The sequence below is a fragment of the Neomonachus schauinslandi genome, chromosome 9, assembly GCF_002201575.2.
Source record: "Neomonachus schauinslandi chromosome 9, ASM220157v2, whole genome shotgun sequence".
In the NCBI taxonomy this organism is placed as follows: domain Eukaryota; kingdom Metazoa; phylum Chordata; class Mammalia; order Carnivora; family Phocidae; genus Neomonachus; species Neomonachus schauinslandi.
In genome coordinates this window covers 35462229-35483047 of record NC_058411.1, presented here as the reverse complement: position 1 = coordinate 35483047, position 20819 = coordinate 35462229, and the positions used below count along the sequence as shown (strand labels likewise).

Below are 20819 nucleotides of genomic sequence, written 5' to 3'. Positions count from 1 at the left end.
GACTTCCGATCAGTAAGGAGCCCACAGGGGCTGAGGACTGGCAGTTAGTAGAAGAGCTGATCCTAGAACTTCGGTCTCTCAAGTCTGACTCTTCGGCTACACCCTGAAGTTGGCTCTCTGGTTGTGGTGATCCGCTCAAAGAGAAGTGGTGAAATGGCTAAGATCCTCCCAGATCCTGCCTTGGGAGCCTTAGAGTTGCAGGGCTGGGCCTGTCCCCCAGCCCCTCCTGCAAGTGCACTGAAGCCAAGTGTAGGATGTACTTTGTGTGAGTGAGCAGTGATGCATCACTGGGTTTTGTTCTCTTGAATAGCTATTCTTTGCTGGTAAGATTTGTAGTTGTTCTTGTATCCTTTTAAGGGAAGTGTAATTATATTCTTTGCCTTTTGCATACATTTAAGTAGCTGCTTGTCTCTGGAATTGGATGTTGGATTGTTCCTCCAGCTCACACATGGAGCTTACAAAATGCTGACAGTTGCTGTAGAAACGGTATCTGGCAGCTGTGACATAGTCGGAGCTTTGTGCTCCCAAAAAATTCCTTTGTAGGCTTTGGCAAATTAACATTTTAAAAGGCACTCATTATATACTGGGTAGTTGGTTTTAAGAATAAAAAACACTTGGTATTTTATTTGCCACTTAGTGCAAAAGGATTCTCCTGGTTCTGAAAACCCCTTAAGCATCTTGTGAATTTTTGCAGGTAAAATAAGTTCCTACCTCGACAATAACAAACACCTGTCATCTTATCGCTTTGAAGTAAAATAGGTGCTTGAGCCCTGATGGGACTCTGAACTCTACTTAGTTTTTGGCACAAGCTATGATAATTGATCACTTAACTTGGAAATGAACACCAGAATTACGATTCTGAGACCTTTTTTTGATTTTTTCCCCCCCCTTGACCAGATGATACAAAACCAAATGGGAAAAAAGTGGTGGGTGATGTGGCCTATGATGAGGCCAAAGAGAGGGCAGGCTTCATCACTCCTGTTCCTGGTGGTGTGGGGCCCATGACGGTGGCAATGCTAATGCAGGTGCGTGTGAGTAAGTTTCTCTACTGGAGGTTAACTGGATTTAGCATGGCGATCACTTCGCAATATATACAGATACTGAATCATTGTGTTGTATACCTGAAACTAACGTTATAGGTCAATTAGACCTCCATAAAAAAGTTTCTGTAATAATTGTAAAAAGCTGACGGGATTCAAGTTACTGCTTTTTTCCCCAAGTAGAAACTTACTCAGAAGTAAGGATGTGAATCTGTTGGAGAAAAAGAAGGGACAGTTAGAACAGAGATAGAGAATCAGTCATACTAATAGGGGAAGGTAAGGATGGAACAATTCGAATTTACTTTGGAGTAGAAGAACCTCAGAAAAAGCAAAGTGCAAACACACAACTTTGCTAGGTGTGCTTTGTCTTGCTTGCCCTTTTTAATACAAACATCAGCTGCAGGGGAGTGAGGCAGGCAGCCCAGGGCTCTGTAGCTGCTTGTAGATTCTTGCTTAGGATTTAAGCATGTTTATAGGTGGATCATAAAGCTGTTCATTTTATGGATAAAGTGGAGTGACCTGGGACTTGGAATTGAGGTGGAGGTTAAAATAATCACTTCTTCTAATAGAAGTTCCATTTGTGACATTTCGTTTAGAGCACAGTAGAGAGTGCAAAGCGTTTCTTGGAGAAATTTAAGCCAGGAAAGTGGATGATTCAGTATAACAACCTTAACCTCCAGGTTCCTGTTCCAAGGTAAAAATAAAATTTTGCTGGTTTAAAACTTTGTGGATTATCTGTGTTTAGCTGATGGATACCATGGCAACTATGTGCATGCCCCTCTCCAGAAGCACCATCAGGGGTCAGGGAGGGTCGTTCCTAGGATGGGGTTAATTAAATTCAGTGAGTTAAAGATTGATACATGTTTTCTGTATTTTTTTTTCTGTATTTCTTTTAAGTGACATTGATATATCACGATCTTGCAAGCCAAAGCCCATTGGCAGCCTGGCTCGGGAAATTGGTCTGCTGTCTGAGGAGGTAGAATTGTATGGTGAGACAAAAGCCAAGGTTCTGCTGTCCGCACTGGAACGCCTGAAGCACCAACCTAACGGGAAATACGTGGTGGTGACCGGGTAGGCTGGTTCTTCCTTTGCTAATCGAACCTTCATCCTGATTGCCATTACCAGAGGTTGCATTTGCTCTCACCATATATATGTGAAGGTTCCTTTCATTTGGTTTTAGCTTTCTCACATGTGTTTAGTCTCATTTGATTCTTAGAGCATGCCTGTGAGGTAATTCAGAGTAGATTACAACCCTTCGGAGAGGAGAACATTTGTCAAGGTTATCCATCTAGTAGGTGAAAGAGTTGCGTTTTAAAAGCTGATCTTTTTTTTTTAACCCCAAATTCATTAATTCAGTAGATATATTGAGCATTCATTTTTATTGCTTGGCTGAGGTACATACAAAAGCTAGTTTTTGAGATTAAATTGAGATAGTAAAATTATAGCAGTGCTTCTCTACAAGGTAAAGTGTATTTTCTGCTCACAGTGAGAAGAGCTCAAGTACAGCAATCTTTTTAAAAATGAACCATTTTTCGGAAACTTCAACTAAGGCTCTGGGGAAAGATTCTTTTCAAGTCTTTCGTCTTTGTTACCATTCAGATTAAGAGTCATTCTCTAGGATGTTAGGTCTGACTTAGTGATTTGCATAAATTTAACTCATATGAATCTGATGTCCCTCTTTGGCTTTCATCTTGAAGGATCACTCCAACGCCCCTGGGAGAAGGGAAGAGCACGACCACCATTGGGCTGGTGCAGGCCCTTGGTGCCCATCTTTCTCAGAACGTCTTTGCGTGTGTGCGACAGCCTTCACAGGGCCCCACCTTTGGAATAAAAGGTATTAACAGGACTAGAATTTGGGTGGCCAGAGGGCACTGCTTCTCCTTCAGTCCTCCCGAGTCCACTTGACCCATGAGTGCCTGTGGGGCCTTCACCTCATTTAGACACCAGGAATAGCCTCTTGGCAACCCCCCATCATGTGCTTTCATCAGATCATCCCAGCTCTTGCCGTCAGTATTTGACACTGCACAGGGGTTCCCGGGGGGAGGGGGGGCGGGTACTGTATAGCTAGGGATGCTTTTATGTGACTAATAGTCAACTGTCACAGTAACAATAGAGGTAATCATAGCTACTGCTCATCATGCTGACTTTCTAGAGACAAAGACAAACGCTACAGATGTTTTACCCTTTGGGGAATAAGAAAAGCCTACCCTTATTGAGTATATGCTTTGTGCTAAGCAGTTCATGCACTTCATATTATCTTCTGATATGAGATAGTTACTGGTATCACCATTTTCCCAGTAGCAGCAACTGGGACTTATAACTTAGTCAAAGGCACTTATTAAGAGCCATGTCGATTTCAAGAGCTTTCCCAGGACCACCAGCACAGTGTTTCTGCTGATTGCATGAAGACTTGACATCACTAATCATTCTTCACTTTTAGTTTTTGATAACTGAGGTATTGCCAGTATGCTCTTTTAATTAAAATTATTATTATTATTTTTTAAAGATTTTATTTATTTATTTGAGAGAGAGAGAAAGAGAGAGAGAGAGAGAGAGCATGAGGGGGGGAGGGTCAGAGGGAGAAGCAGACTCCTCGCTGAGCAGGGAGCCCGATGCGGGACTCGATCCTGGGACTCCAGGATCATGACCTGAGCCGAAGGCAGTCGCTTAACCAACTGAGCCACCCAGGCGCCCTAATTAAAATTATTTTTATTAGTTATAAGTTCTTACAGTTAGCTTTCTCATTTGCTTGGTGAGAGTATCACATGTTCTGTTTGTTCCAGTGATTACTGCACAGGGTACACCTTTGCCCTTCTTCTGCCTGTATTAATATATTTTATACATGTACTGACTTAGCTCTGCTTTTGAGCTTGTCTTAACCCTCTTTCACTTCAGAATGAACCTTTCCTTCGTTCTGCTTATTGAACCCAGCGTTCTGCTTTTCCTCTTATGAACTGCCCCATTTTTATTGCGTGGTCTCTGCCTCACAAAAAAACCCACAAAATCTAAACCTCAAACTGACATTTATCTCACTGATAACCTCATAACCAGAACATTTTTGTCTGGTCTTCTGTTAATAATCCAAATAGTTCAGCAAAAGCTAGCAGTGAAGCTGCTTTCTAACATATGTCTCCTATTTAGGAAGAATTGCAGTCTCTGTGTTTGTGTTTGGCGTGTATATTTTAAACATTCCTTTTTTAAAATGCCAGAGTAGCGTTTATGAGAGTAGGAAATTGAACAGGGTTGTCTTTATGTAACTGTAGGCTGGGTCTTTTAACAAATGTTAGGAATCATGGGGAACCTGTTTCTAAAGATAATGAGTAGATATGTATGTGTTCACGGTTTTGTCATTTAGACCCAGATTTCAACTGAGACTATTCTGTGTGAACAGGGTCAAGTGTTTTAGCCTGGTAAAAGAAAACTAAAAAACACTGGATCAAAGCTGTCCAAATGGTTGAAAGAAGTAAATAGATAATAAGCATAGCAGTGACAGAAACCAATTTGCTTTGCTTTGCTTTGATTTGATTTGTGGTGAAAGCACACTGAATGTGAGTCCTCACCCTTGACCTGTTCTGTAGGTGGCGCTGCAGGAGGTGGCTACTCCCAGGTCATTCCCATGGAAGAGGTAAAGTGTCTGCAATTTGATTTGAATCGGACCCTTTATTATATATAGCTTTTCCTTTTTTTTTCTATTAATATTCTTTTTTTTAATTTTATTTTATTATGTTAATCACCATACATTACATCATTAGTTTTTGATGTAGTGTTCCATGATTCATTGTTTGCGTATAACACCCAGTGCTCCATTCAATACGTGCCCTCTTTAATACCCAGCACCAGGCTGACGCATCCCCCCACCCCTTCTCCTCTTCCATAGATTAACCTTTTTCTGTAGACCTCTTAGTGGACAGATGATTGGTTTCTCATCAGAAGTAACACTTAAGGGGAAAACATCTTAATATGCAGACTTGTGAGACAGCTTAGTTTTTTTGACATGACAAGGACTCCAAGGTCTGGCTTTCAGTGGGAATAATAACTTTAAGTGAGAGATCCAATGAAGCATGAGAGTGGGAAGAACCAACACAAAGCGAATTCAGGGTGGTAACTACAGAAATGGGAACAGTGTGCAGGCACTTAGGCGTAGGCTTGCTCTCATCTACTTCTCCTCGGTCACAGTTGAAAGGACATGAGTATGTCCTCAGTAGTCCAAGGTTGCTGTTGATGCTGGTAGTGTGGCGTTTACGGTTATGGGACGTGTCCCCTAAGCTCCAATTTCTCCTGAGGAGGGAGAGTCTATAATTTATGTTTTCAAGAGCTATTTGTATTGGGTGTTTGTCCGCTAACTGTACTGCTGTTGGTTTTCTGTTAGCTTTTTTTTTTTTTAAGATTTTTATTTTATTTATTTATTTGAGAGAGAGAGAGAGCACATGAGAGGGGGGAGGGTCAGAGGGAGAAGCAGACCCCCTGCTGAGCAGGGAGCCCTATGCGGGACTCGATCCGGGACTCCAGGATCATGACCTGAGCCGAAGGCAGTCGCCCAACCAACTGAGCCACCCAGGCGCCCTTCCGTTAGCTTTAATGTAGGGATTGATTGGGTTGCGATACACTGATGGTTGGAAAGATGCAGGGAAGTTGAAAGCCTGACGTGGCCTCTGCTCTGTTATAGTTTAATCTCCACCTCACCGGCGACATCCATGCCATCACTGCAGCAAATAACCTTGTCGCCGCGGCCATCGATGCCCGGATGTTCCATGAACTGACGCAGACAGACAAGGTAGGCTGCTGAGGCCCCAGGGACACTTTTGAAAGGGTTAAAGCACCCAAATTAATGTTGGCCCCTCGGGTGCTGATGTTGCGGGTAGCGAGGCAGTTCCTCTCATTTAAAAGCCCTTTTCCTCCCTTTTCTTTAAGGCTCTCTTCAATCGTTTGGTACCATCAGTAAATGGAGTGAGAAAGTTCTCCGATATCCAAATCCGAAGGTTACAGGTAAAATTTTCCCTTCTTCATTTTTGATATTGTATGAAATTGGGTGATTGGTAAAGAGATAAGGAAATGAAAATCTTAACGTAACCTATTTTGGATCAAGTTACATCCATAACCATGGTCTTAAGGTCATGATACCCCTAGCAAAGATTGGTGGTAGAGGTTCTCACTCATCAATAAATTTTAAGTGGTTAGTCCTGGAATAAGGAGAGCGCCAACAACCTGCCCTCAGTTAGGATAAAGACTGATATGTCCTTTATAGCATGGATAGGAGTCAGGATGCCAGCATCCTGGAGTTTGAATACCTGCTCTTCCTGGCACTGGGATCTTAAGCAAGAGCGGTTACTTGTATATTTTATTTGAATTTCCATTACAAATATATAGTCATCAAACATACACTGTACCACATGACCCAGAAATCCTACTCCTAGGTCCAAGAAAAATGTGAACTTGTGTTCATACAAAAACATGAATCTTCTTATTTATTTTTTAAAGATTTTATTTTTGCGAGGTAGAGCGTGTGAGCAAGCGCATGAGCAGGAGAGGGGCTGAGAGAGAAGCAGACTCCCTGCTGAGTAGGGAGCCTGATGTGGGGACTCCATCCCACAACCCTAGGATCCTGACCTGAGCCGAAGGCAGACGCTTAACCGCCTGAACCACCCAGGTGCCTCAGCAGGCAACTTCGAATCTTAACTTTGATGATGGAACTTTCTGTCAGATGTGGAGAGGTGCTGGACTAAATCTGTCTGATCCTTTAAAAAGCTCTAGGGTGTGAAATCAAGGGACTTGCCCGAGGCTACAGTACCCCACACCAAGTTGGAACTAGAACCTTTCCTGGTCCCCAAGCATCCTCTGTGCTCTCCCAGTCTGGTGCCGTGTGCTCAGGCAGAGTGGGCTGTCAACGGCGGACTCTCAGCCCAGTGACTGAAAGTTTTGCTGACTCTGTAAACAACATCATGTACTAGGCTGGTGAGACCAGTTTGATGAGCCCGTGAGGGCCAGCTCTGAAAACACATCACACAGTATAAAAAAGGAACTGTGGGAAGAACAGGATTTGCTGGAGCCCACTCAGATCTACCACACTTTAGAAAAAAAGGAGAATACATTATATAGGCACTTTCCATTTCAGGATGTGAGCTGCATATACACTATAAGTAAATAAAATTTCCAAGTTCTTCAGGAGGAAGAGACAAACCTTTTTTGTGCCTTTTGGAACAGTCAGAAGGCAGTGAAAATGCAGTCTATATAAAAAGCACGGAAAAGTGATTTACATTGATTTTTGATGATTGATACTTATTTTTGCCTTTCCTCCTATTTCATTTGAATTGGGCTTCTCAGTTGTCTGACTGAAAAAGCTTTGCACTTTGCTTTTTCCTTTCAGTATGTTTGGGTTTGGTGAATTAGGTACAACACTTGTGGGTCATTATACTTATTTAGGGCTAGGTTTAGGGAAGTACCTCTGGTGCTCAGTTACATAGGAGTAAACGTGTTAGTAATACCTTTGTATGTGTGGGAGGAGGAAATAAAGCTTCATCCTAAGGGATTATAGTTTTCCCTTCTGAATATAACACAGTTTATATTTCCTAGAAGGCACCCCATCTGGAGATAGAGAATATATTTTTTAAATATTTAACATGCTTGTGACACTTGGGTGGCTCATTCGGTTAAGTATCCGAATCTTGGTTTTGGCTCCGGTCTTGATCTCAGGGTTGCGAGATCGAGCCCTGCATCAGGCTCTGTGCTCAGTGCGGAGTCCGCTTGGGTTTCTCTCTCTCCCTTGCCCTCTGCCCCTCCCGCCCCCCGCCTCAAATAAATAAAAAAATCTTTTAAAAAATTATCATGCTTTTATTTGTTTTGTCTTAATTCATGTTTTAATTTTCCTGCCCCTTCAGAGACTAGGCATTGAAAAAACTGACCCTACCACACTGACTGACGACGAGATAAACAGATTTGCAAGATTGGACATTGATCCAGAAACCATAACTTGGCAAAGAGGTACCTGTGCAGTATGGATGCCTGATTTGCTTCCGTTGGGCTGCACACCTCACACTGCCCATGTGGGTTATTAAAATATGGGGTCCAGAAGCTTATGTGTTGGTGTTCTCACGGTTAAGGCATGACCAAGGTAGTGACTTACGTGTTTTTTTGGTCACCTCCATCAGTCTCTCTCCTTATTAGCTGTAATCAAACCTCCTTTCGTCGGGTTCGTTGGACATTTTGCTGGCTTTTTTCAGTGTTGATTGGAGTGAGGGTGGTTTCGAGGAGGTTCATGCCTACACCAGAAATAGCATTTTGCAAGTTTCATTTTATGCAAAAAGTTCCGGTGTCATGAAGTAGAGAAATTATGTTTTATCACTTCTTGAATCATGTTGCTCTTTTCTCTCAGAACTCTTGTATGGTATAAAGTGACTTGCTTTTTCTTGTTGCTCTCTAGCTTGCCTACTCATTTTTACTTCATTTTATTAAACTCCTGTAACAAAGTAGGTAGCCTTCAAGGTTTAAACAGTTGGCGGTTTAGCGAGTGAGTTGCCTGGCTTCACTGCCGTGTGATGCTTCTCTGGGTACAATTGGCATGGCTTAGAATTTTCTTTGGTACCAGCAGTGCGTCTGTCTATGCCACGTCACTGCTGAGAAGGAATTTTTGTCCAGTCATGCGGAATGCAGCTAAGGGCAAATTTATTGAGCATTTCAATGATTTTCATTGGCTCAGTAACGTTTGCTAGCTAATGGCGTTTTAAAGATGACTCCCTTAATATCAAAAACCACATTGATATTTCTCTTCCTTTTGCTTCAGTAGCTTTAGACAGATGGTATATTTTATGAGGAATAAGCTAAAGATCCATTTTGAAAATTTAGTATCTTGTTCACTTTTCCTTTGCTTTATGTCTAATTTATGCTTTCTAGGAAAGTAGAAGGAGACAAGGGAAAAAATGGATCATACCTTTTTTTTTTTTTTAAAGATTTTATTTATTTAATTGACAGAGAGACAGCAAGAGAGGGCACACAAGCAGGGGGAGTGGGAGAGGGAGAAGCAGGCTTCCCGCCGAGCAGGGAGCCTGATGTGTGGAGCTCGATGCCAGGACCCTGAGATCATGCCCTGAGCTGAAGGCAGACGCTTAACGACTGAGCCACCCAGGCGCCCTGGATCATACCTATTGACTGGCTATTTCATATAGAGAAATTAAGTACAAAGAACTTGACCTAGTTTTTTAAAAAAAGAATAGGGTCCAACAGCACATTACATCCTTCACTTATCAAGTGGGGTGTGTGTGTGTGTGTGTGTGTGCATGCGCACACACACACACACATGCTCACACTGTGCAAGGCACTGCTTTGGGGACATTGCAGTCTTTATGGAAAATAATTTCCCATGTTATCAAGTGCCTTAAAAACGCCTCTCCCGTTTGACCCATTTAGAGTGTGAACTGGTTTGTTGTTGTTCGTTTTGTGTTTTATGCTTATTTGGCATGTCATACAAAAAACAAAATTGGGAATGCACTAAAATGTTAACAGTAATTAGTCCTGAAAGGTGAAATTAAGATTAGTTAGTTGGTTGATATTTGCCGTGTTTTCCAAGGGTATACAATTGGATAGATATTCTGTCATCGAAATGGAAATTATTTCTTCTAAGTGTGCCGAAGGAAAGAGCAGATCTATTACCTAGCATGCTTCAGAAAGCATTTGCCTTGCCCTGCCTTTATGGCTCTTTTGTCTCTCAGGATGGTGTAAGGTCAGTGAGTCATCCCACAGAACAATAACCTCAGCCTTTTAAAAAACTGGCCTGCTCTGTTTTTCTTTTCACGTGCAGTGGGCTTTAAAATAGATGCCAGATTTCTCCTTGATGGTTTGAATTCTGTAGACAGAATAAAACCAAGCCACTCCACATTTCTTAAAAATATCCTTCTTTAGGGGCGCCTGGCTGGCTCAGGTCAGTAGAGCATGCGACTTTTGATCATGGGTCGTGTGTCATGAGTTTGAGCTCCACGTTGGGGGGTAGAGATTACTTAAAAATAAAATCTTTTTTTAAAGTAAAAAATAAAAGTAAGTAAACATATCCTTCTTTAAAAATAATTCCTGTTCATTTATGGCATGTGAGCATCATTTCTTAACTTGCACCCATATTCTAGCTTCGCCATCAGCTTTGAAATCAAATGTTAATAGACAGTCATTAAGTTGGACTTGTTTTAAGACTGCTGGTTTAACTTTATGGTCCTTTTACTAAAAATTGTTCTGTACCTTCTCTTTCTACTACAGTATTGGATACCAATGATAGATTCCTGAGGAAGATCACAATCGGACAGGCTCCAACGGAGAAAGGGCACACACGGACGGTAGCTATTTGTTCTAAGTGAATTATTCCTGTGAAGCACATCTTGCTGCTTCTGTCCTCCTCCATCCTCTCCCGTACGATTGATACTGCCAGGTGCCACTCTGCCTTCTCCCTTTTAAAATGGAAGTGAGTAGGTGTGTGGCATTGAGCACTCCTGACAGCTTTTGCAATAAATCCCATGTGCCACCTGTGTGTTTTTCCCCCAGCATTTTTTTCCTGGAGGTGGTGAGCCCCCGGTGAATATCCTTGCACATAAATGGATCAAAACTGCCTCTTTTTTATGTGTGGCCGTTCACAATATGTCTCTTGGTTGTAAGAGCTTCTGTGTTGTTTCCTTGTGTGTTAGGGAAACCATCACCACATGATTACAAGCTTCCTTCGGCAGAGACTGTTGGTCCTGCTAGAACATTTATTTTTAAAAATTGGCGACTCAAGGTCCTAGAATCATTGATGACAAATTTTTGCTATTGGAGAATTATTTTCATTAAGTTCTTTGTGTACCGTTGTGCCATTCTGTCCTTTGAGGCTATTTGTGTAAGCCTCGGATGCAAACAAGGATTGCTTTTGCAACTCAGGCTTCTGGTTTAATGCAGTGTTGCCTGTCGTGTCTTTTCCCGGCCAACAGGCCCAGTTTGATATCTCTGTGGCCAGTGAAATCATGGCTGTGCTGGCTCTCACCAGTTCGCTAGAAGACATGAGAGAGAGACTGAGCAGAATGGTGGTGGCATCCAGCAAGAAAGGGGAGCCCATCAGTACCGAAGATCTGGTGGGTACCCGGGTGTTCAGAGGGTGCTCTGCGGGGACCCAGAGGCTTGGTGATGCCTCCGGGTCTATCGCCTTAGGGTATCCCAGCGGTTACTGATAAATTCTCTGTGATTTTGCTACTTACAAGAGAATTATGAAGTTTCCAAAAAGTACCCCATAGCAAGTAACAGGTGGTATGCTCCAGTAATAGACCACAGGTTTCAGATGGTTTGAGCAACATCTTCATCCTGTGAGTATTTCTAAAAGTGGGTGTATGACCTCAGTTTGCAGAGAATGTCAACTGTCCCAGTGAGGTCCTTAGCTGCTGAGGTTGGAGTCACACCCTGGCTTCTCCCCACAACAGGCCTCCCTCTTACCATGAGGCTTATTGACCACCATCTCCACATTAATAACCACATTGGGAACAACTTATTAGCCGGTTTGTCTCATGGCCCTCCTAGGCTAGTTCTCCACTTCAGGATTATTTCCGAACTGTCTGTGTGGTAAAATGAGATTTAGAATGAAATCATCTTACAGATTAATTTTTTGAAAGCCTGTTTATGTTGACATACACCAAAATGTTTGGCCTGTGATTAGCAGTCTGTCAGCTAAATTCAGAAAAGGGAGAAAATACTAATTTCCTGTTTTTACAGTCAATATGTGTAAGACAGGAAATAGTTTTAAATTTTTACACCCAAACCAGAAACTTAGAAACTCACCAGAATTGAATATAGGTGGGATCCATAGCCTTTTCTTACTTTGTTACCAATTTATTCAACTATGGGTTGGATGGCTTAAAAGAGGGACCTGGTATTTAAGAGTGTGTATTGAACTCCTGTGTACTTTTTCAGTTTCAGCTTTGGAAAACACACACTGAATTTGGTTTTCAGTCATTTCTGCCCAGACATCAAAGTTACAAATAATTCAGTTCTCTAAGAGCTAGCATTTCTGTGCTATAAACTGGCTTCAAATGGATTCCCTCATCAGTCAACAGCAGTGCTTGATTGAGATGCTTGTTTCCGGAGTTACATGTTTTTCCACAAATTACATGTGAATGTCATTTTCATTGTGTGTGTTCTTCCTGATTGAAATAAGAGACAACTTCATAGTATATCCAGAAAAAAATAAGTAAATGGATGGTTAGTTCAGGTGAAAGTACCAATTGGTGCACAATCACTAAAAAGGGAAGATCTAAGAATGTTGAGTTTTGGTTCAAAAGATTGGGGGTTTTTGCTGCTAGGAAACAAGGTGTCATGCCTTTGTCTTGTAGGGGGTGAGTGGTGCATTGACAGTGCTTATGAAGGATGCAATCAAGCCCAATCTCATGCAGACATTAGAGGTGAGCCGAGCGACTCCTGCCTTCCCGAATCGGTCTTCCGTGTCAGAGCAGAGTGGTTATAAAGCACCCTTCTCCTGGGGAGTCAGAGAGTTCTCTACCTGCTCATCTCTTTCCTCCCATTCTTTCTCACTGTTGTGATTGGGATGTTGCTGAAATATAAAAGGGGTGGCGTTGTATTTCTCTGCTGGGAAGTCTTTGTCTTTGGATTCCCAAAGACATGATCCCATTTGTGGTAGCTTTGCCCATGCCATCTTGATTTCCACAGGGCACTCCAGTATTTGTTCATGCTGGACCATTTGCCAACATCGCACATGGGAATTCCTCTATCATTGCAGACCGGATTGCCCTCAAACTTGTTGGCCCTGAGGGGTTTGTGGGTGAGTATTTTTGCAAAATCTGTGAATAAACTGGTGTTTTTCTTTTAACATCAAGGGAGTTGGGATGGCCTTTTTACAGTTGCTTTTCTCCTCACTTACAGTGACTGAAGCAGGATTTGGAGCGGACATTGGAATGGAAAAGTTTTTTAACATCAAATGCCGGTATTCTGGTCTCCGCCCTCACGTCGTGGTGCTTGTGGCCACAGTCAGGGCTCTTAAGATGCACGGAGGCGGCCCCACGGTGAGGATCAGGAGTTCAAAGAATCTGGTTCTCAGCAGTGTGCTGAAGGCTAAAAGGAAGTTGGGATGACTTGTCCCTCTTTCTTCATTAAGCTGCTCTTATCCTCATGATTAATAGGGTGCTGAGAGCAAGAGATGTTTCCACAGCTCTCATGCCGGCCACCTTATCACTTGTGGAAATTGGCTTCATGGCCGGTCTTTCTGAGGGAACCTCTGGTAATATCTAAACCAAAGACGTGTGCTTGGCTAGACGCACAGAAAACTCCTTTATGTTCAGACTGTTCTTTTTAAGTAAGTCCCATTTTCCCTCTAAATAGTGACATGGGCAGCCAGCCAACCAAACCATTTAGCTGAGACAGAGGTCAGCCCCTTCTTGAAAGGCGCATGCTGGGTGAGACTAGCCCAGCCTGGGAGGGAGGAAAAGGAGAAAGGTAGATATGCCCTGGACTGCCTCCGAATAACAGAGAGAAACTAGGTCAGGACTAGTTTATCTTCAACTCCAACCTGAACTTTGTGTTTTCCTGAATTTCTACTGGTTAGAAATTGCACTTTTATCCTATTATTGTAATACCTTTTCTTTAGCGCCTGCACATGAAGACATGGTGATAGTTTTCAGAAGTTATTTGAAGAAGTACTGGATTCCTAGCCTTATTAAATTCCAGAAGCCAGTCTTGCAACATGAGAAATAAGACCTCCTTCACTTAAAATCAGTATTTCTTAGTGTAGCGATCAGGGTTTTCCTAACATAGCAGTTCTCAAGCATTTTAGTCTCAGAACTTTTTTTTTTAAGATTTTATTTATTTATTTGACAGAGAGAGACATAGCGAGAGAGGGAACACAAGCAGGGGGAGTGGGAGAGGTAGAAGCAGGCTTCCTGCTGAGCAGGGAGCCCGACCCAGGGCTCGATCCCAGGACCCTGGGAACATGACCTGAGCTGAAGGCAAATGCTTAACGACTGAGCCACCCAGGTGCCCCTAGTTTCAGAACTTCTTTACACTCTCAAAATTATTGAGGACCTGCAAGAACTTTTGTCTCAGTGGGTTATAGCTATGATATTTACTGTATTAGGAACTGAAGCTGAGTTACATAGCAACAAAAATTACATATATTTCTATATGTATTTTAAGATTTTTTATTTATTTGAGAGAGCGAGAGCACGAACTGGGGAAGAGCAGAGGGAGAGAGACAAGCAGACTCCCCACTGAGCATAGAGCCGGACACAGGGCTCGATCCCAGGACCCTGAAATAGTGACCCAAGCCGAAGTCAGACATTCAACTGACTGAGCCACCCAGATGCCCCCCAAATTTTATATATATATATATATACATATATTTTTTTTTTTTTTTAATGAAAAGTTGTTAAATTTTCCCAAACAAAATGTAAGCATTGTACATTGTTCAGATCTCTTCAGGACCTAGCCTAGTTGAAGACCACTGGACTCTCACCTTCTGCATGTGATCACGTCACATGTTCTTTGCAAAAGTCCATTGTACACTCCATGAGAGAATGAGAGTGGAAAGAACCATGATACCTTAGAATTATTGTGGAAGTAGTCTTGACCTCATGGACCCCATGAAAGGATGAGGTCCCCAGACCGCACTATGAGAACCACTGCCGTAACCCAGCCCCAGCACACCTCTCCAGTCTAGCCCAGGAGTGCAGGATGGACTCCCCGTTTTTCCCCAATTATAACCAACATGTTTTCCCCTTGCACCATTGTACCTTCTTTCCTCCTGATCTCAGGGTCTGAAAAATAATGCCAGACACTTAACCTGGGCAGCCCTGAGAGGAGAGCATCCCACACAGAGCTCTGTCCGGGAGGCAGCCCTGCTCTCTCGCTCCCTCTTAGAGCTGCATGTAAGGCCCAGAACATGGCGGCTCAGGTCCCTGCTCCCTGCCCCGCCTTTCCGGGGCCCCTTTTGGAGTCGGGGCACTATCGTCCCCGAGGAATGGGAGCACACCAAGCTGAGAAGCTGAAGGCTTTAAGGCACTCTGCACTGCTCACAGTGGAGTCTCTGGAATTGGCACCTTCACCTCAATGCTCATCCGTGTGGGTACAGCAGGGCCAAGCCACCAGGAGCCTCCAGAACAGTGAGCTCACTGCTGTGTATTCTGACACCTTAAATATACTCTGATGGAGGGAGAAAATTCTGTGTTGGGTCCCTCTTGTTTGCATCGCTCGTGCTCCCTTGTTCAGCTCCATGAAGGCGTGGGCTGGCTCCACGGGGCAGCTCAGGAACCCATTGTCACAGGGTTTGTCACAGGCTCGTCACAGACTCCGTTGGTAGACATTTCAGGGTGGCATTTGCAGGGCTGACCGCTGCCTTTTTCCCAACACGCACCTTGGCTTCCACCCCCACTGCTGTGTGCTTTGCTCATTGAGGTTCATGCCCCTGCCTAGAACACATCCCTTTCCCCACCGCCCTCACATACCTGTCCTCACCTCCTTCGTTCAGGCCATAGACGTCTCCCACTCTGCTCAAAGCAGACATTTTTGTTGTATGCAGTAGGGTTGGTCATACCCTAAATCCTTCGGGCAGGAAACAACCGTATCCTGCTATGAACCACCCCTCCCCCGCTGGGATGCAGCTTCTGGCCTTTTGCACTTGGCAAGGCATCCTTTTAAGCTAAAATTGGATTGTAAGTAGAAAATGCCTCTGACTTTGCTTCCTTTCCTTCCAGGTTACTGCTGGACTGCCTCTCCCCAAGGCTTACATAGAGGAGGTAACTTCAGTCATTTCTAATCGCTTGTCCTAGAGGGCACCCCACCCTGAATCACCATTTCTCAACCCAGTCCGTGTGGACATGAGTGGGCGTGTGGCTGCTGGGGGCAAGGGCGCCAACAGGCCTGCAGTGTGCTGAAAAATTGCAGTGGATAAAGTTGGGAAGAAGTGCTTCATGAAACAGCCGCTCCACAGAGGCTGCCATGAAGCCGCTGCCCCAGACCAGTGGTTGGTTCTAGTCGGGGGACATTTGGCAATGTCTAGAGACATTTGTGATTGTTTCGACTTCAGGTAGAGAGAGCTGGTGCCGAGTAAAGGCCAGGGATGCTGCTAAACAGCCCACAGCCCACAGGACGGCCCCCATGACAGACTCATTTGGCCCCAAATGTCAGGAGTGCTGAGGTTAAGAAACCGTGCCCTAGACTAATGACGTTTCTTTCCATTGTTGTCCCTGCATTGGCTGCTTCATTACAAAATGCCAATTGAGTGTGAAGCAAATAGGGACTTTTTTTTTTTTGAAATGTCTTTTCTTCTGTAGATTTAAATCTATGTTAAAGGGCCAGTATACAGTCAGGATCCTGTTACTTTGCTAGCTAAGGTTTCCCTGATCTGATTTGGTAGATAGCAATCAAGGAGGAGCTCAAAGAAGAACCAGGAGCTTGAATCGTTTCATATTTAGATCATTTCCTCTCAAACATCGCTAGAGCCTGTTTGGCGTGGTTATGTGAGAGACAGACCCTCGCATGAGATGGTGAGGTCAGCTGCCGCCACTGTTCATTCCGTTTTTCGGCCTTTTTGGGGAGACTTTTAAATTGTCGGGCAATAGGGCGCCTGGGTGGCTCAATTGGTTAAGCGACTGCCTTCGGCTCAGGTCATGATCCTGGAGTCCCAGGATCGAGTCCCGCATCGGGCTCCCTGCTCAGCGGGGAGTCTGCTTCTCCCTCTGACCCTCCTCCCTCTCATGCTCTCTGTCTCTCATTCTCTCTCTCTCAAATAAATAAATAAAATCTTAAAAAAAAAAAAATTTAAATTGTCGGGCAATATAGTGCCACTGTTCAAGCCCTAAATGAAGTATTTCAGAAGCAGCTAGAAAAGAATTGTTGGTGCCTTGAGTCTGCCTGTCTTCTGAGTTATGATTTGCCTTTTATGGTCATTTGTCTGATTCACACGTAGGAGGGGAATTCACAGTTCTGGCCCTCCTGCCACCCCACAGCCTTTCCTGTGTCTAATTAGAGTTACTGCCCCTGACTGGCCCAGCTGGTGTCTTCATTTAAGAAATTCTCCTTTTTAAAAACTGTTCTCAATCAGTCTTACATATTAATTGGGTTTCATGTGATTAGAGGTAAAGAATTAGCAGGGCCTTTAGAATATCAATTAAATCCTAATTTTAGTTTTCAGCCATTAAGGGGAAAAAGGCGTAAGTCATGTTTATAATCTCAGTTGTTTTCTATCCTTATCTTATTACCCCCTTTTTCTGCTGTTTTATTGAGTCCACAGACCAAGGGCTGTTAACTGCTGGGGTTTGCTCATGATCCAGTGTATTTATTTTTATATAAGACTATTATATTTTTATCTTAAAAAGATTTAATGTATTTTTAAGCTTATAATAGTAACATCCTTTTTGTAAAAAAAAAGTTAGACAATGTAAGGATATAATACATGATTTGAGTCCCCTGAACAGTTTGGTAGATATTTTTCAACATTTAAAATATTTCCTGAATATATACATGTTTTTTTGTATTTGTCCAAAAATGGAATTAAGCTGTCCATAGTTTTGCAACTTTGGTACACTGTAGTACATCTTTGATAGGTTCCATGTTAATACAGATTATTTCACTTTTCGTAACGCCTGTATGATACGAATTTATTGAGTGTATATGTCATAATTCACTGGCCCCATCCCCCATTGAAGGAGGTTTGTGTTTGCAGTTTTCCAAGGCTGTGAGCAACGCTGCCATTAACATTTAACATATTTGAAGGTATGTTTCCTTCATTACTTTCCTTTAAATGTCTCAGTATTTGGTTCTTAAACATGGCATTTCTCTTGTTTTCTTTGTCCCCACTGAAGGCTCACGGTCGAGTTCCTTAGAACCTTTGAAAGCACCACTGATCACTGCATATTTTCCGACAGCACTTTGGCAGCTGTGTCATGCCCACCAGGCACTGTGCTAGGCGCGGTCTTCGGGCGGAAGGGTCCGAGCGCCGCTGTGTAGAGGCAGTTTATACCCTCGTACCATATGAGTACATAGAATCTACCGAACACAAGGTTGTCCGTATAATTTACTTAAGAGCAGCTAATCCCCTGCAGACAGCAAATACGCCATTAAGATGTGATGTGATGACAGCAGCCATACCAGCCCTCATGCCTTCAGTTCAGCCGGGAAGCTAGCCTGGCCCCACTGCAGCGCGGCTGCGGCGCGGCAGGCTGGTTCAGGGTCAGGGCCCCGCGGCGCTCCCTCACCACGGCGGGAGAGACGCATGCGCAGACCTGCCGTGGGCCGGTTCTGACAGTGAGGGACACGTTCCCTTTTAAGAACCTGCTGCTGACCTCGTGGACCCTTCCCTGTTGTTCTGACAGAACCTGGAGCTGGTTGAAAAAGGCTTCAGTAACTTAAGGAAACAAATTGAAAATGCCAGAATGTTTGGAGTCCCAGTGGTAGTGGCCGTGAACGCATTCAAGTAAGTACAAAGAGTAGGAGGCGGGGCAGGGGGCGGGGGGAGGACTGAAAAAGGGCCAGAAACCATCTCCCGGAGCTAACTGTGTAGCACTGCGGTTAGCTTTATTTTGTTCTTCGGTTACTGGTACTGGTTATTAAGCCTCTGCTGTGGCGAGAGCCTGCGGGGCGACAGGCACCACAGATGCCTCCGCAAAGCCGTCCCTTCTCCCGCCGAGGGCCCAGGGTCAGATGTGGCTCCCAAGGGCCCCCTTCGCCACTGGAGGACACACAGACCTGAAGTAAAATGTTCTTTTTTGTTCTCAAGAGGCCTTTTATGCTGACAGGAGGTCATAGCCCTACAGAGTTCCCTTATTTCCGTAGGTCTAGTGCGATGGTATCCTGACAAAGAGTCGAACATGTTGAGCCAGAAATGTTCATGAAAGAGAGAACTTGTATAGGTTGTTTAGGTATTGCAGTGCTGGTTTTGGTCTTGTTATAATGGCCAAACCATAGCAGAATGGGAGACAAAAGTTTTTTAAAAGCTAGTATTTATTGATTCCTGTGATGTGCCTGGAATGTTCAAGTATTTCGCATGTACTGGTCATCTAAGCCTCATGACTTCCCGGGAAGTAAGCGCTACGGTTATTCCCGTTTTACTACGTGGAAACCAAAGCACATAAGGATTCAATAACTGGCCAAGGGTCACCCAGATAGTAAGTTGTGGAGCCAGGAGTCAAACCCAGTCAGTATTATTGGATTTGTCTCCATTCATCAGTGACTAATTCACTAGAGTTCTCATGGCCAACATAAGACACAGTGTCCTCTGCGAACATCCTCATTGCTTTAACACGAATCGCTGCCTTTCCAGGACAGATTCGGAGGCCGAGCTGGACCTCGTCAGCCGCCTTGCCAAAGATCATGGGGCTTTTGATGCAGTGAAATGCACACACTGGGCAGAAGGGGGCAAGGGCGCCTTAGCCCTGGCTCAGGCCGTCCAGAGAGCAGCTCAGGCACCCAGCAGCTTCCAGCTCCTTTATGACCTCAAGGTGAGTTATTCTCTGTATGGAAAAAAAAACAAAACACAATGAGGTTTCTGTGTGGCTACCTCTCTTTAGAACCTGTATTTAGCATCTTCAGCCCTGTGGGTTGGATTCCCACGTAGGTGAGTTACACCACCACAGCCAGGGCTGTCAACCCCAGACAGCTGTCTTACCAACACACGTTGCTACTTACAGAGTGGCGGGTCCCCACAAGAACGCTCTGGGAGGTTGGCTCCCGGCCTCACTTTTGAAAAGACTCACGGTACATTCCCTTTGCCGGCAGGAGAAAGGGTTAAATGTAGGACCAGGAGTGTAAATCACCACAGCCTTGAATCCGAGGCACCAGCCTTGTTGTGGCAGATTGGCAAGGGGCTAGCTACAACAAGCCCAGAAAAGTTTTCTGACCACTTCCCAGTGACAGGGGAAAGCCTCATGCTCCTCAACTCACTTACTGGTTTGGGACTGCTTCAAGTTCAGAGAAGCTCTCGGGTGCAAAGCCAGAGCACCCCGGCAGGGCTTAGCATTCTTTCCATCACTGGGTAACTCTAAGAAGCACTGCTTATTCTGGGCTCTAGTAAAGTGAGTTTGGAGAGAGGTTGTTCTTACCGTAGGGTTGTATTTTGTTTTCAGTTCTCTGCGCATGCATTTCAGGATGTTGTTGGGCATTAAGTAAATATGCCCACAACAACTGGAAACTTCATTAGGAACATGGGACGAGTGTGGTATATAATTGTGCTTATATTTTCCAGACTGATTCGTGGCTTGGTTTCTAAAAGGTAAGCATAGACTTTCAAAATCAGCCATAAAAAGGTAGAAGGAGGAAACCCCAGTATTCTTGAATTAACGTTCTCTTGTTTCTGTTTGCCCTTTGCAGGTAAAATACACTGACATTTCGTTAACATTGTCCTATTGACAGTGACATTTTCTTATCGAGCTTTAGTTTTAGACTGGTTTGAATATCTCTTCAACGAATCATATTTTTAGGAAATGCCATAAACACAAATCTGCCCCCAAATGCAATGAAAGCATTTATAGGTGCTCTCTCTAAGCCCTGCCCATGGTGCCTGTGTTAGGAACCCCAGTCCTAGAAGGCCAGCAGGAGGCCCCAAGGAAGTGGCATCATGAGGACTTGATCTCTCATTTCTACTTGGAACTTTGCTCCGTTCCGACAAACAGGAGGCTGCCACTTTTTGTCTTGTTTAGCATCTGATGGTCTTCAGTCACCCCTCAACGGAAATACTTTCGCTTCAGAAGTTCTGAACGTGCCTTGGCATTTCTGAAGCTCCAGAGATAAGATGCACATGAAAGCAATCTCTGTCGCATTTTTATAAAACCATAGCTGAAT

General features: G+C 43.9%; 1 protein-coding gene across 2 annotated transcripts in view; it reads left to right on the top strand.

Moving 5' to 3' along the window:
• MTHFD1 (methylenetetrahydrofolate dehydrogenase, cyclohydrolase and formyltetrahydrofolate synthetase 1) overlaps positions 1 to 20819 on the top strand; it is a 63432-nt gene that overhangs the window by 29771 nt on the left and 12842 nt on the right. For both annotated transcript variants that reach the window (XM_044918007.1, XM_044918008.1), the window contains exons 9-24: positions 898 to 1025; positions 1637 to 1734; positions 1938 to 2111; positions 2738 to 2874; positions 4619 to 4665; positions 5707 to 5814; positions 5952 to 6026; positions 7916 to 8018; positions 10278 to 10354; positions 10979 to 11119; positions 12368 to 12436; positions 12702 to 12813; positions 12915 to 13054; positions 15737 to 15778; positions 18356 to 18456; positions 19303 to 19480. In XM_044918007.1, coding sequence (XP_044773942.1) covers positions 898 to 1025; positions 1637 to 1734; positions 1938 to 2111; positions 2738 to 2874; positions 4619 to 4665; positions 5707 to 5814; positions 5952 to 6026; positions 7916 to 8018; positions 10278 to 10354; positions 10979 to 11119; positions 12368 to 12436; positions 12702 to 12813; positions 12915 to 13054; positions 15737 to 15778; positions 18356 to 18456; positions 19303 to 19480 — 1730 coding nt within the window. The remainder of the gene's footprint in view (positions 1 to 897; positions 1026 to 1636; positions 1735 to 1937; positions 2112 to 2737; positions 2875 to 4618; positions 4666 to 5706; positions 5815 to 5951; positions 6027 to 7915; positions 8019 to 10277; positions 10355 to 10978; positions 11120 to 12367; positions 12437 to 12701; positions 12814 to 12914; positions 13055 to 15736; positions 15779 to 18355; positions 18457 to 19302; positions 19481 to 20819) is intronic.